General features: G+C 40.7%; 1 protein-coding gene across 1 annotated transcript in view; it reads left to right on the plus strand.

Annotated features, from left to right (window-relative positions):
* Window positions 1-5,859: 5,859 nt before the first annotated feature.
* agap3 (ArfGAP with GTPase domain, ankyrin repeat and PH domain 3) overlaps window positions 5,860-16,094 on the plus strand; it is a 118,593-nt gene continuing 108,358 nt past the window's right edge. The window contains exon 1 of the mRNA XM_083890089.1: window positions 5,860-6,278. Within this exon, the coding sequence (XP_083746215.1) occupies window positions 5,912-6,278 (367 nt within the window). The 5' untranslated portion in view covers window positions 5,860-5,911. The remainder of the gene's footprint in view (window positions 6,279-16,094) is intronic.

The raw sequence follows: 16,094 nt of genomic DNA on the forward strand, positions 1-16,094 counted from the left end.
ACATACTTACTTAGCGTACTGTATTCACTATCGTTGGTTTTGCCATTTACAGTTTTTCTCAGTCACTCATAATTAATAGTTCAACCTCCATGACATTTAGTCATTTGTGCAACTTGTTCACAGTCACTCAGGAATGAATCCCATGAACCCTCACAAGCATATGAACCAAGCAGGACAGTGTGTACCATCTCTGCAATTCTGTGACACAGAAATGGAAGGTCAGCATCGTGGAAGAGGGGTGAGTATGCGAGGAGGAAGGGGAAGGGGACAAAACAGGGGAAGAGGGAGAAGAGACCAAATACATAGGCAGATTCCTAATGAAATTAGAGCTACAGTTGTGGACCATGTTGTCAATCAGGGTGCAACTAAATGTTGGAAGAACCATTGTGAATTCAATCATTCAAACATTTCTTAGGTAGAACAGGTCTGTATAGTATTGGACAGTAATCCAACATCTCACAATATCTCACTAACTACAGCAATGTGTAACTGTAGTTTTCAAATGATGTTTTGAGCATTTCTCTGGTAGTGTCACTGAGTTCTGACCCTTTTTTGTTGCATTGGAAAACACTGAGAATAAACTGTCATAATGAAAACATGACAAAGTCATTTAACTATCTTGTTCATAAACGATGGTGTCAAGACTTCTCATTTTGATGACACTGGCCGTTTCAATGACATGAATACTTGATTTTGAGGAATGGACGATGCATTTTGAGCAAGTGACACGCTTTTGCAGATTATCCACTAGGTTTTGCAGTTTGCACTAATTGTTTTTAGAAATGCACGAACTGCTGTGCAAATGTTAATAGTGATGTGAGAAAAGCACCAAAGCGCCTGAGAAAAACTGCAAATCCGTCAATATACGCCTGTCATTAGCGTACTCCCATCATGCCTTTTCGCTGTTCATGGACGCGCCCATAAATCATCCATGCAATAAATGCAATAAATTATTGGTACAGTGCCAAACACCACAGAGTAAACAACCCGCTACTGACACCTGCTGGTAAAATCAAATACTGTCCTCGAGTCCAAGTCAAGACAGAGACTTTATTGTCATTGCACAAGTGCGATAGATAGATAGATAGATAGATAGATAGATAGATAGATAGATAGATAGATAGATAGATAGATAGATAGATAGATAGATAGATAGATAGATAGATAGATAGATAGATAGATAGATAGATAGATAGATAGATAGATAGATAGATAGATAGATAGACAGACTGACAGACAGACAGACAGACAGACAGACAGACAGACTGACAGACAGACAGACAGACAGACAGACAGACAGACAGACAGACAGACAGATAGATAGATAGATCGATAGAGATCTATCTTAGTTTAAGAAACAATACACGTAGCAAAGGTAAAAGCTATCCATCCAAACTTCCTTCAGTGCATTAGTGACACTGATTAACCTTTGATCTACGCAGGTGAAGCAGAAGCCAATCCCAGCTGACATTTGGCGAAAGGCAGGATACAGACTGTTTGCCAGGGCTGTACTGACAACCCACAACATATTGTATACTGAATGTCTTCCCTTCCAGTGTCAGTATCTGAGTATACATGAACATAGAGTAAACCTACACAACTATGAATGGAAATAACACTACAATCTATATCAAGACTTGTTTTTTTCTGTCTCTGATGGAAATCTAAGTTTACCAACAGTTTACAGTGCCTGTTTGGCACTGATACCACTGCACCTATTCTCAGATGGGCTCTGCTGTTTCTGGCTAAACATCCCAAAATACAGGGTGAGGAGCTTAGATCACACATGACTTTATCATAACAAGATGGAGCTAAAAAGGAGAAGTTCTATCTTTGTCTCTCTATCTCCGAGCAGGTCCAAGAGGAGCTCAGCAGGGTGATAGGGAGTTGTCAGGTGTAGGTTAAAGACAGTAATAACCTGCCCTTTGTTAACGCCGCTATCCATGAGACACAGAGACTGACCAACATTGACTCACATCACGAGCCAAGATGTCAACCTCCAGGGTTATGGCATTAAAAAGGTCAGACTAAAAAACATATTTTTTCTACGTGGAAACAGAACTATCCCTATACTATCTTTTTGTTTTTGTTCTTAAAATGTTATCTATGAACCCTGTAGTATATATGCAAGGACTTTATATGGCGCTGTAATGCTGCCACAGAAATACAACCAAAATCTAAGAAGACGTGGAGCATACACATAAACCTTGTGCACTCAAGTGGGGCTATGACATCATCCTTTTCCCATCCACAAAAAGTTAGGCGTGGTGTTGTGAGATTTTTTTCACTCTCTGACTCTTTCTGTATATGTATTGAATATTACAGTTTTCTGACCTGGTTTTGTTTTGCTTTTTATTGTAGAGGGCAGTAAAATCACTAAAAAGTCACCTTGTTTTAAATTTACACTTTCGTTTTCAAACATATCTACAGATATCTTGATTTCTTTATTATGTATGTATATATATACATATAGTAGGGGGTACTTGTGCCTGCATCATTTGGGGGTCCTTGGCCTGAAAAAAGAATAGTTTCTAGTATCAAAACATGTTATGGTAACCTTTTTTTTTCAAAGCTGATAGTTCTGCAAGTGTTATATCCCTTATGACACCAGGTGTCTAGATGAAACAATGGCCCATGTGAACAGCAACACAACATTATCATAGAAATGAGCCAGTGAGTTTACTACATAATTCATGTAATCACAGAGAGGATAAAGCAATCATGCATATAATCAGAAACAATAAATGATGGTGTCTGGGGCAGAAAGTAATAATCTGTTTGATATTGAGATGTTTTCAGAGCCTCTAATTTGAAGTTCGACAAACCCTGCTATTTCAGTTATTACCTATGACACTATTCGAAAACAAACAAACTGGAGAGTGGCAGAATGAACGATCACTGCTGCTGACAATGTTCACAATGAAAATGGAGAGTAATCACAGACATGTCTGTGTGGAGCAGTTCCGCCTTTGGTCAGCAGGTGGCGGGAGAAGGCTGACGATACCCCACACCACTGACAATGAGGCATGCAGTATGGAGCTGAAAATGTTTGTTGTGATGTTATAAAAGTATACAAGTTTGTTGTTTCAGACAAAGTGTACGTTTTCAGTGAATAACCACTATTCAAAAAAATGCTTCTAGGTCTTGAGGGATTCTTAAATTTAACTCATGTGTCATAAACCACAACATATTGTCAGCAGGAAAGATGTTGACTCGGAAAAACACAGTCAGCAGCACAGTCCAAAATGTAAAAATAATGAGCATAATGATCTTAATCCTCAAAACAGAGCTCTCTGTTGACTGGTGACTTTGCTCAGATACAATAATACTGCCACACTGAAGAATGAAACAGTGTCTGTCATAATGCAGCAGTTTGGAGATGTGCATATTTGATGTCTCTGCAAGTCTGGTTACACAACGGACTAAGTAAACATAATTATGTACACACAAAAGACAGCATTTCTGAGCATTAAAACAACAGCACCACATTTAAATAAGCTACATTTGTGTTGTCATAGTATGAAAAAGCAAGATTTTCATCCAAAACTTTGTTTGGTAGAAGTTCAAGGACTGGAATGATGTCTTTTTGTCCTCCACCAAATGAATCTTTTTGACATGTTCTATTAATACATGTATTTTCTGGATCAAAAATCCTGACCTGAATGACAGTCAAATTACTTTCATGCCTTTCAGCCAATCAGTCACTATCTGCATGCACGTCACGGCTGCTGCTGCTGCAGAGCTTGGACTCGTCTGTCATATATGGATAGCAGCTGTTGGTGTAAAGCACATGTGTACCAGCAGGTGGCTCTGTCTCTTCCCTTTAAACTGTGACCCATATCACACCACTTCTTTATGAGCATCCCTAATGTGAGGCTTTCCCTATGTGACAAGAACTACACAAGACAACAGAGTACATGCTTAGATTGTCTTGTCTATGATATTGTAACACATGTGGACGCGTGCAGAGCTGGCCCAATACATAAGCGGCCCAATGCCCCTGTGGCCACAGAGGGGCCCCTAAGAATGCTAAAGATGTTCTGTACCCAACAAGAGAGTATTTTGTAAAATATTGCATTATGTCAGGGGGGAGTCATAAAGATGTAATATTGTGTCAACAGACTGAAAACAAATGCTACTGCTGCTACAATCTGATCTTTTCAGACAGACTGCCAAACACTGTTATCTGCAAGTCATCGAATCAGATGTGTGTGTCTGGACATAACCAAACCCGTCTGCCATGGTAAAATGCATCAGTAAGAACATAAGCATACTCATGTTTGCTGTGAAGTAGAAGAAGAAATCTGAATAACATTGCATGTCAAACCACCTCTAAACGTGACGAGTCAAATTTGGATAAATTAATTTCATATGCATTATTGCGACACAGCAGTCTGGACAATGTTTCCTGTTGTGGTTTACAGGGTTAAGTCTATACTTCTGCTTTGGGCTTCAATCTTGACACACACGTGAATTGTTGATCATCACTTTCATGTCACTGCTTGTATATGGTGACGTTATACTTGTCTGCCTGCCTGCCTGACTGCTATCTATCTATCTATCTATCTATCTATCTATCTATCTATCTATCTATCTATCTATCTATCTATCTATCTATCTATCTATCTATCTATCTATCTATCTATCTATCTATCTATCTATCTATCTATCTATCTATCTATCTATCTATCTATCTATCTATCTATCTATCTATCTATCTATCTATCTCGACACAGTCTTAAAGCCCTTTCTCCTTTATGCCAGGATTGGACGGCCACCTTCATCTGCCCTTGGAATCCAGTCCCTGGCATTATTATTATTTTATGATTAACTCTAAACTTCGTCTGCTACATTATGGACTTCTTTTTTATTAATAAATGTCCCAGAAGACATGTCTGCACTGATGTGGGAGACAAGCGTTTCACTTTGCTGCTCCATCAGCTTTGATTTACAAAAACAGACGAATGTAAAGAGCTGGTGTCACACAGTATTTTGAAAATACTATAACATTCTGATATTTTATCATTCTGCCTTATATTTTTCTTTCAGGTTTTTTTATTTTTTTTATTTTATTAATATTTTATCTTTTGTCTCTTGTTATTGTGTCTGTAACCCTGTTGAATGTGCTGAAATTATGTTTTTTTTTTTTTTTTAGATCTCAATAGAATAATACTAATAAGACACCTATAAGCAGTAACAGCATCAGCACTCCTTATGTCAGATCTTTAGTATCTCAGCAGCATGTTTTCTTCCTGTTCTTTTTCTTTTGTGGTTGCATAACTGTCAGGTAGCTTTTATTATCATGATGTGCACGCTGCGTTTTTCTCCCCCTCCGCTCAAACCCAATCACACCCTCCCCCATCTCAAGTACAATTACGTGATGGGTGACGTTTCAGCGTGCGGAGGAGGGCGCTGGGCAGGGACCACTTGGACCAAAGAGGACTAAACGTTATTTCGTTCCATCGCAGAAACAAACGCATTGACGGCAGCGGAGCAGGCTGGCGCCTCGCTGAAGCAGCCGAGCCCATTGTCTCCTTCAAACAGGGCAACCACGGAAAAACGGCTTTGACTCAAACTGCGGTGTGTGGCCAGTTAAGGAGTGTCCAAGTGCTAGTAGGCATTGCGGGAGAAAGAAGGGGGGGCCGTGGACAGATCTGGCCACTCAACGAAAAATGAATCACAGTCAAGTTTTAGTAATATGAACAACAAGAGCCGCGTTGTGTTGTTGCAGTTGACGAACAACTATTGACGCGTGTGCTGCTGACCGTTTTCCACCGCAGCTGTTCGCGCGGACTTCTTTTGTTCGCGTCGCCCGAGTCTCCAAATTCTAGTGTGCACGTTTGTGTTTGAGCCGCCGCTGCCGCTGTGAGAGAGTCACAGACGTTCGCTGCCGGAGAAGAAACGACCGGAGATGAATTTTCAGTCCGGCGTCCCAGTGTCCGGTATCACGCAGCAGTCTCAACCAGCCATGCCCACTCCAGGCACCGTCCCCGCGCCCGTCCCAGTGCCCCAGTCCATCCCGTCCCAGTTCGGATCCGGATCCTCTGCGAGCTCAGGAGCCGGACAGTTCGGCTCGGGGACTGTTTCGGGCCAGACTGCACAAGCAGGCGGCCCAGCGGGCTCGCAGTATGTTTTGTCCAACTCAGCCGCCATCAGAGCCGAGATCCACCGGTTCGAGTCTGTGCACCCGAACATTTACGCCATCTACGACCTGATCGAGCGCATCGATGACCTGGCCCTGCAGAACCAGATCCGAGAGCATGTAATCTCCATTGAAGGTGAGTAGAGGGGACCACACTGGACTTCCATTCATTTAGGATTTGGGGGGACGGAGGGATTGTTGTTTATGTTATGTGTGTATACGTGTGTGTGTGTGTGTGTTTCCTCTCCTTTGATGCACACATTGTCATCCATTGGTTCACAGCACAGTGTCAACAATCACACTTTGAGGCTGGGGGGTGTAGCAGAGCTCATTGTCCTGCTGGAGGATTGAATTGCCCCCCTGCTCTGCAGTGAAATGTTCAAATGCAGTCACAAGAAGCAGCCTTAGCAAATGTAATAATAAGCTCCCCTCTTTTATATATTTATAAAAAAGAAAACAGGTTCTGCTGCTTTTAGAGGCTTCTGTTAAAGAGGATTCTGTTTTCCCATGTAACCCAGTGGAGTGAGAGTCTGAGGTTGACTGTGAAAGAGAGGCTTTAGGCAAATTGTGAAATGTTCCCTCAAAAGTAGCACAGTGATCGCCGTAAAACAATGCAGAGGCACATTCACACTCACATTTGTAACACCGGGGACAAGACAAGACAAGAAGGAATGATCTTGTACCCCAAAGGGAGGACGTGATAGACTGTGTCAACAGACAAGTTCTTTGTCACGCCGGAAATCAAGTCTAAATGTTATCAGCAGCCCAAGGAAGAGTGACAGTGAATCACACAAGCGTGCGGAACGCTATACAACAGTCTGTTAAATCCAAGTGAGGGTGATGCACTCACTGACAAAATGTGAGTGTCTTCAATTACGGTGGCAGTTTCTTAACATGTTCCTCTGTGCTCCTCACCCACACAGACATGCTGTGGCAGAGAGAGGAGCCTATACCTGTCCATCAAAATCAGCTGTCATGGGTCCTGACAAACTATTTTCAAACTGTTTTCAAATCGAAATAGCAGCTTGAAACAACGCGGCTAGTAAACATCAAAGGGCTTGTTGTATAAAATCAAACGCATGCATGCCAGAGTTCTCAATGTTGCATTACAATATAGTGTAGTTAAAGGGCCACTTCACCCAAAAAAAAAATAAAATGTGTTGCACATTTCCAGAGCTAAATGTGTTTTTCAATCATCAGACAGTGGATATGAGACACATGTCTCATTCCCACAACAACAGAGGACAATGGGATCGAAAACAAAAGCCCTACACGGCTCTACAGTGCGTTTCTGTCGTTTTATGAGTAAAATTTCTGAAAAAATTCTAATAAATACAAAGAAACCTGGTCAAATTTAATCTGTAATCCAATGTGAATCAAACATACACAGCAGCATCACAATAATTTTAAATTCATTCTTCATTTTGACCAAGTGAAAAAAAATTGGGTGAAAATGCCCTTTAATATTTTACGGTGCTATGTGGTAATCTTTTATCACATTTAAAGTTTAACACAGTGGTGCAGTGGCTAGCATTGTTTCCTAACGGCAGGAAAGTCGCTCTCTGTGTGGAGTTCACATATTGTCTCCCCGAGTGCGTTCTCTCCGGGTACTCTGGCGTAGATTATCATTATTATGGTACTAAATTGAGTTTTGTCTCTGTATGTTGGCCCTGCGATTGGTTGGGACTTGCCCGGGCTGCACTCGCCTTTCACACCCTATATCAACTCCTTCATGTGGAGGAAAAAGTTGTAGAAATGAAATGAATGAATGAATAACTATTGAACTGAAGCTGCAAAATCTCACTCTAATCACAATTAGATTCCCAGCATTGTTGAGCCCTAGTCTTTAGTCCTTCTTTGTCATATGTCTTCCAACGTTAGTTCTAATATTATAGTTGCTACTCCTAAAAGTCAATAAAGCACAAGTGCTTTTGATTTATTGTTTCATTTTAGAGAAGTCATTGGGACCAGCTTTGTTGTTGGTCAAAATTATGCGTTGACAGTGTTGGTGATAAGATCGAAGATAAAATGTCTAGCCGTGTTATTGGTTAGTATTTGACTTCCAATTGTCAATTTAACAAAGTCAACACTTTGTATTTCGGTCATCAATCCCTACATTTAGTTTCTATGAACACTTGAGAGCACACCGGTGGCAAAGATTCATCGTAAATGTGTTGTTGACTCCAATTGAATCAGTAGCAACTGGAGGGATGGTTTCCTAGGAGACGTTTTACCTCTCATCCATGAACTGAAGAAGCCCCTTGGCTTGACATTTGACATGTGACCTGGATGAATGAGAATCTACAGGGACGTGTTGTTGCATCCTAACAACATATCAACATGTACAGTGCATTGATTGACACAAAGCCTGCACGCTTCCTGGTAAATGCAGATTTGTCATATTTCATGGTTATCATCAGATCTAAAGATTGTCACAGAGACTCTAGATAGTCTTTCCTCTATGTGGAAGAAACTGAATTTACAAGTAGCATTGGTTATTTACCAGGATATCAGACAGTGATGAGACCAACTGGGTAGTTTTGTCTTGGTTGGAGAATTGGGAGTGTTATGAAGAGGTAGATTGGGACAAATCACAGCAGAAAATAATAGTATTCTTGATGTGAAAGTCAAAGATCAGCATGTCTCCGTTTGAGTGAAGGATACATGTATTCATTTTCTCTCTGATCCCTGAGTTTAGTTGCATAATTTCCTTGGCGAGGGCGTGCGTCTTATTTAGGATAACACTGGAGCCTTTTATGAGTTATTTCTTTTATAAACAGAAAAGAAATTGCTTGTTTTTATTCTCAAAACTGTTTTTGACTTTTTGTGTCTTCTTCCTCGGAGATGAGCCAACTTCATTTTGGCATACTATACTAATTGTGTGGAGTGGAAACTTAATAATTTGAATCTATTCTCTAACATAGTTATCTAAAGGCCACCTCTAACGTATTCAACACATATGAGATAATGATATTGACATTGATATTACAGACATTGGATTATTCACTGCAGTGAATGCAATCTAGACACAATCAGACTATGCTCTGTAACATAAAGACATGAATGTGACTGGAAGTAGTTGAAGGTACTGATCTCACTGCAACATCTCTAGGTCCTTGTATTTTTGTTGTGTGACTATTGAACATGAGCAAAAATCTTAGAAATACGTGATTCCAAAGTGATGCTCGCCAAAGTCAGTGCTCCCTGTTGTTGTTTGAGAATTGATTTCCCTCGGAAGGCCGTCACATTGTGTTTGTCCTTGGTAGCCTCGGGCTTAAAAACAAAATGATGTTGTGGCATTATGTTCACACTTGCAGGCTTACACAAAGTTCTAAACTGAAAAAAACATTTAAGCCCAAAGCAAAAAATATCCAGCGGCGAAAAAAAACAGTCAGAAATACCTTGCTACGCTGTGTTTGTGAATGAGTTTATGGCACTGTGAATACTGTATGTTGAAGGTCAACGTTGGAGAAGTGATATTTCGATGCATGCACTGTATGTCAAAGGACGTTGGAGATATTATGCCATACATTGCATTAGCTGAAGTGCTGAAAAGCATTTTCTTATGTAAGTGTAACCTTAAGAGGCTGCAACAGGAGACTGGCCAACTCATCTTCCCCTGCACTGAAGAACTGCAGATCTGTTCCTCTTCAAACTTGCATCATTGCAGAGTCTGTTGCTAAGGAACCAGTAGCTCATGCGTTTATCTGAAAATGCTGAAGAGAGTGAATACAAATTACAGCCTTTACAAAATGAATTCCCATTGTTACTTAGGTCTCACTGTTGTTTTGTGTAGTAATAAGAGCTATTTATGACAATGACACACCATGCTGGTTTTTCCTATAGTTTTTATGTCTTTCACTTGGTTAAACGAATCGGATCACATGCTGACTTCTCTCCTTTCTTTTAAATCATGTCCTAATACAGGAATAATGTACACCGAGTTCAATGAACTGTTGGAATGACAAGGCCAGGGACTGTGTAAGCAAAATATCTGTGCCAAAGATAGGTGGACAGCAAATGGATTGCTTAAGTATTTCAATAGATGTATATCTCTGCGTTTTTGCAATCCTGTATGTGCCCCAGGACAGATATTTACCTTGTGTACTTCATTGTGATGTGCTCACAGGCACACACCAGACTTCACATACTGCGATACCTGTGTCTAGACTCTCTGCTAATTTGTGTTAGTTTAATTCGAAGACACACCACTTAAATTATGAAAATACACTATGTGAAATGAGATGTTTTAGATTCTGGGTCAAAAGATAATCCAGTACTGCAGGATGTGGTTGTGCAAATATGTGTGGAATTGTCTGACAATTTTCAAATCATTTAATTACCAAAAAAGAAACTTACAAATGGTGAATTTGGGACTTTACCAGTTGGATAAAACAGCCTTGCGGATAAGAGAGCCTTTACTGATTTAATGCTACGGTGAATTTCTCATCTTACTTTTTATACCAAGTACCACCTGAGCAAATATTGAGCTCTCAAAGTAACACAATTATCGCCAACGTTAAAATACAGTGGTGTAAATAGGCTGAGCAAAGACTGTTCACAGGAGGCAGATTTATTCCCAAAAGGATAATTTGCTCTCTCATCGTCCTCTTCCTCACGCATACTTCACACACTGGTATAGTGACAGATGAAGTGAGAGATACAGTCACTCTAGTTATTATTATTGTTATAATTATTATTATTATTTAGTTTATTATTATTTTGTACCACAAGAGGAAGTTCACGTACCACCCGTGGTACATGTACGACAGTTTGAGAAACATGGTCAACAAGACTTGAGAGCAATAACAGTAAGAGAAAGAGATTGATAGATTGAAAGAAAGGTGGGTAACATTAGTGAAATATAATGAATACATTTGATAAAACACATCATTTTGTCGGTCTGTGTTGAAGCATCATAATTGATAACGGCGCCAAAACCTGTTCTCTTTGTCTTGACATTTCACTGTCCGTGCCTCTCCGCAGCAGCCATCTTAAGTTCTCCCTGTGAAGTAACGTTGATGATGCAGAAGAAACACGATGTGTGTGGAGTTGTCATCCATGAAATGCAAATGCAGCAGAGGATTGCACCACGGCAACAATCACGTGGTATCAGGTTAAACTCCCAGTTGTGCAAGAATTAAAAATAGCAGGAGAAGTGTAGGGGAAATACACTTGTTGTATAAAATAATGTGACAATGTTTGACAGTGAAGCTTACTAAGTATATTTAGTTTAAAGCTGCTGTGCATAAGCTTGGTGATTTTGATTGTTGTTGATGTTATTATTATTATGTCTCAGTTTAGTCTTTGTTAACAGAAACAATAGAACTTTATTTGTATGCATATATATGTATCATATGGTTCATCAGGCTCTGTCAAGCAATACTATCAGACTTGACTGAGGGAGTGTTTGTGTGTTTACAGCAGCAGCGCAGAGGCGGACAGAGACGAGAAGCTATTGTTTTTAAATTGCAGAACAAAGAGGTGTTTAAGCAGAAGTCGTGGACGCTTCTTTGTGTTTTCAGTTTTATATTTTCAAGATCTAAACATGGCTTTACTGAGAAACACTGAGAGAGTTGTGGTTTGGATGCAACTGCAACTTTAAGTCAAGTTTATGTTGCTCACTGCAGTAAATAAATCCATGTTTTAGAGTATCTGTTTATCCAATCAGGAGCCAGAACTTGACATAGAGGCGGTCCTCTCTGTTTCTGAAGTAGATGCTTCTCTGTCAACAGAACATGTTTGAAAGGTGACATAGGGAGAGGGAGGGGAATGATAATAGTAGCTGTCACAGCAGCTTTAATAGATATAGTTAAGATATCCAAGCTAATATCCTGCAGTCATCTGGGAAAATACCATGCCCCTACTGCTTCAACAATAAGCAGTATTTAGATGTGTGATTTTTTAAAAACTGAATTAAAATCTGAATCGGTGGACTGTGAACTTCAGTGGTAGGAAAGTGATTTGATTGGCAGGATGAAGAGAAAAATCCACATCACTCAGATATGGACACAGCTGCAGAGACTGTATCTATATTATGGTTCCAGTTATATTTTTAGCCATTCATATCAAAGTGGAGGAGTGTTCAATTAACGAGACGATGCCCTGGGAATAGTGTTCTTTGGTACCGCTTGCATTGAAGTTCAGATTTTCTAGCCTGCTTTATATTCTTGTCAAACCTGTATGAACTTCTTCTAGTTTTCTGAGGACTTCCTGCAGATGGATGAATGACTACTGGGCGTTTGTGGGCATGCGGTGCACAAATCTGCCTGTAGTGTGTGCTGCGTATATTGCAAAGATCACGAACTGCACGGATCAGCATCTGACAAGGCCTTTTAGCCGCAAGATGTCATTGTACTCGGTCTACAGCTGGCGGTGACTTCAGGACACTGACTCCTGTGTGTGTGTATTTTGCGGGGATTTCCTTGAGCCAAGTATTATGATGTTGCATTGTTGTCCTGTTATCATGTATCTTGAGTAATTACTCCATAAGCTCACCCAGGCATTCATGTCTGCAACATGCAGTCCAATGTCAGAGCAAGGGCAGTCACCTAAATCCACTGCTACTCAAGAGGGGTTCTCTGGATTTCAAGAAAGAACTAATAAGACCCACACAATGGGACTTTGTGTGCTCAAATGGCACTAGGGACGACACAGAGAGACACAAAAAGCACACAGATTGAAGCCTCGCAGCTCTCTGTTGGCATTGTGTGGCATCTTTGCGGCTCCCTGGTACACACTGCGTCTTCTCTTCTAGTCAATTGCCAAGGAGGACATGAGTGCTCATCTGCTAATCACAAGCAGAGAATTATGATAATGCATCTCTCTATTGCTGCTAAAGCACAATTCATTTCCTCATGACCACAGAGATGTAAAATGGAAATATCTTAATTAACGCTGTTTTTATTGGCTGCCTGCTGTAATCATACAGTGTTGAAAATCGCGAGACATGATGGTAAATGTAGTTTTTAGTAGAGCTTCAACAATTCATCGATTAATTGATAAAAAAAAAAAAAAATGAAAACAGGTTTTTCCATCTTCTTAAATCAATATTTCTAGTTGATTTACTACATATAACAAAGACAAAATGACACTAAAACTGAAAGAATATCATCCTTTTGATGTTTGGGAAACACTGATAACTTAAATAATCAACAGATTAATCGAAGTTGTATTTGTTACCTCTTAAGGACATTTTGTGGCACAAACACTGACCTTGTCAGGACCACTTGATCTCATGGAGACCAAAACCTGGCCCTAATGAGGCAGAACCTAATTTCTGAGGAAGTGTGTATGTTTGGGGCTAAGATCTGCAATGTTGTTAGTTTAAGGTGAGGGTTAGACATTAATTGGTTATAGTTAAGGTTAAGCCCAATTTATACTCCTGCGTAAAGTGCCCTACGTAGGTTACGCAGAGCCCACAGTGTCGTCTCCGACTGCACTAAATATTTTTTAAGTGTCCGTCACTCCGTCAAGGGACAACGGAGAAGGCAAGGGCTGCGATTGGTCCTCAGGACAGGCCGAGCTAACGCTGCTCTGTGTCGGCTCACACTGCGCACCGAGTGTCCACAGAGGCGGAGCTGATCACCGCCGACAACGTCGCTGCCAAACTACAAATACGTCATATCTTAACACACACAGCACATCTTTAGACTCTAAATGGCCCATTTCTCGGCTCAAATTATCTTAAAACTGCGCTCCGTGACACAGAAAAGTGACGGCCACTGTTTCATTGTTATTCCGCTGCAACAGTAACAACAGTCTTTCTCTCTCGGACACCATTGCTCACTGTAGCCAAAAGCACAACAACCTTGCGTAGCGACCCCTACTGATCGGGCGGGAAATTGCAGTGCGTATCAGGCACCACGACGGAGAACTATGAAGGCTCGAGGGGTCTCCGTGGTTACGCAGTCGGATTAACGCAGTCGGATTAACGCATTACGCAGTCGGAGAACTATAATGTGGCCTTTAGGGATAATGCTTTGTTTAGGCTGTCCGAAGGAATGGATGGAAGACAAATTTGATTCAAACCTAAATTTAAAGGGCTTTTTGAGGGTTAACATTTGTTTTTAGGGTTAGAATTGGGTGGGTTTAGGGTAAGGATAAGGGTTAGGGTTGTAGTTATGGTAAGGAGCAAGGGAATGTATTGTGTCTATAAGTGTCCTTACTGACAACACTAAAAGAATGTGTGTGTTTAAGTTAGCTGGACTGGACAGTTGTCTCTGAGGGCCATCTGTGTCAGTAGAATGCTGCTGCCACTTCTGGCAAAGGGAATCTCCACAATGTGCTCATTATACTGTATTTCCAAACTGTATCTGCGAATATGGATCAGAAACTGTTGAAATGTCTGTCACAATCACCAGCTGTGTCCTCTAACATGGTATAGCAATGTAAAATTCTGTTAATGTAGAATGCCTGTGTTTATATAGCAGAGTAGAGTCGCTCACTGAGTATTTACTAGTTGTGTAGATCTTGTGCCCAAATAAAGTCTCAAACAAATGCATCTGTGAAGCATGGAGTAGGTCCCCTCCCCCTGTTTTTTCATTATACTAATGCACTTCCCTATACCATAGCATGAGGATTTGCGGAAAGGACGAACAGTTAGCTGCACTGCACTTTTTAAATGTGAGAAAATTATTATTTTTTCTTACCAATCAGCATCTTTCACATTCGTCTGTTTTATGTATACTGACAAGCTAACACAGGGAAATTGTTGCAATGACAAAACTCCACATTTGAAGTGTTTTTAGGTTGTAGTTCACCAAGAAATACTGAAGTTGCAACATTCATCTCCCTGAAACAACAGCCAACCTTTTCTGCATCCGAGATGCATGTGTTGATAGCAATACTTTTGTCAAGGTTGTTTATTTCTGCTGCCTCAGTCCTTATGCCAAATTAAACTAGAATAAAATCCTGACTCTAGCGTTATCATTAATGCACGAACACGAGTGTTGTATTCTTATCCAACTCGAGAAGAGAAAATAAATAAACTAAAATCTCAAAATATGAAACTGTAGTCCGTTTCATATCAGACACGTCGTTTTTCCATTACTATAGTACCTCCTCAACAGTGGACGGTGTCGTCATAGCACGGCTGCACGTGGACGTCTTTGTTTTCAGTGTAGTGAATCATCCATCCATCTTCTACTGCTTTATCCTCCACATGAGGGTCACATGTCAGCTGTGCCAATCTCAGGTTGATAGGTGGGGTACAGGACAGTCTATCACAGGGCCACATAATGGACAACTAGCCACTCTCACAATCACACCTATGGTCAATTCAGAGTGTCCAATATACCTAATCCCCATATTACACATTTTCGGGCTGTGGGAGGAAATCGGAGAAAACCCATGCACACACAGGGAGAACATGCAAACTCCATGCAGAAAGGCCCTTGTTCCGACCGGGTCGCGAACCCTGGTCTTCTTGCTGCAAAGGCAAGAGTGCTAACCACTACCCCAACCACGTGGCCCTCATTAGAATCGGTGAATTAAAAAGATTATTTCAGTACGTCCTGTGTGAGCAGAGCACAGACTGCGCTTGAAACAGTCACTGAACTGAAATACGGCTGAACGGGTTGCCAGTCGGCTCACAGTCACTGGTTTTTAGCAATTACTGTCACTAAATACACCAGACTAATCTGTTAAACATTGAGATTTTATACATTTCCTTGCTAAATGTCGAAGATATATTCAGGACGTGATGTGTTGGACGTCGCTGTGGCTTGCAGTCTGTTGACGTCACATTTTTGTATCAGCTTGAACCTTACAAAAACCGATACCAAAAAAAAGATCCAGGTACTTTCCCTAATGGAAAAGCAAAGAAACCAAGTAGAGTCAAGTCGAGCCGAGTCGTGCTAGAACTGTATATTGGAAAAGTGCCACTGAGAATCACAGGCATGCCACTATGATGGCGCATGTCTTAGACTAATGGACTTCAGGGATGTACTTC

Source organism: Microchirus variegatus (assembly GCF_963457635.1).
Source record: "Microchirus variegatus genome assembly, chromosome: 5".
Classification (NCBI taxonomy): domain Eukaryota; kingdom Metazoa; phylum Chordata; class Actinopteri; order Pleuronectiformes; family Soleidae; genus Microchirus; species Microchirus variegatus.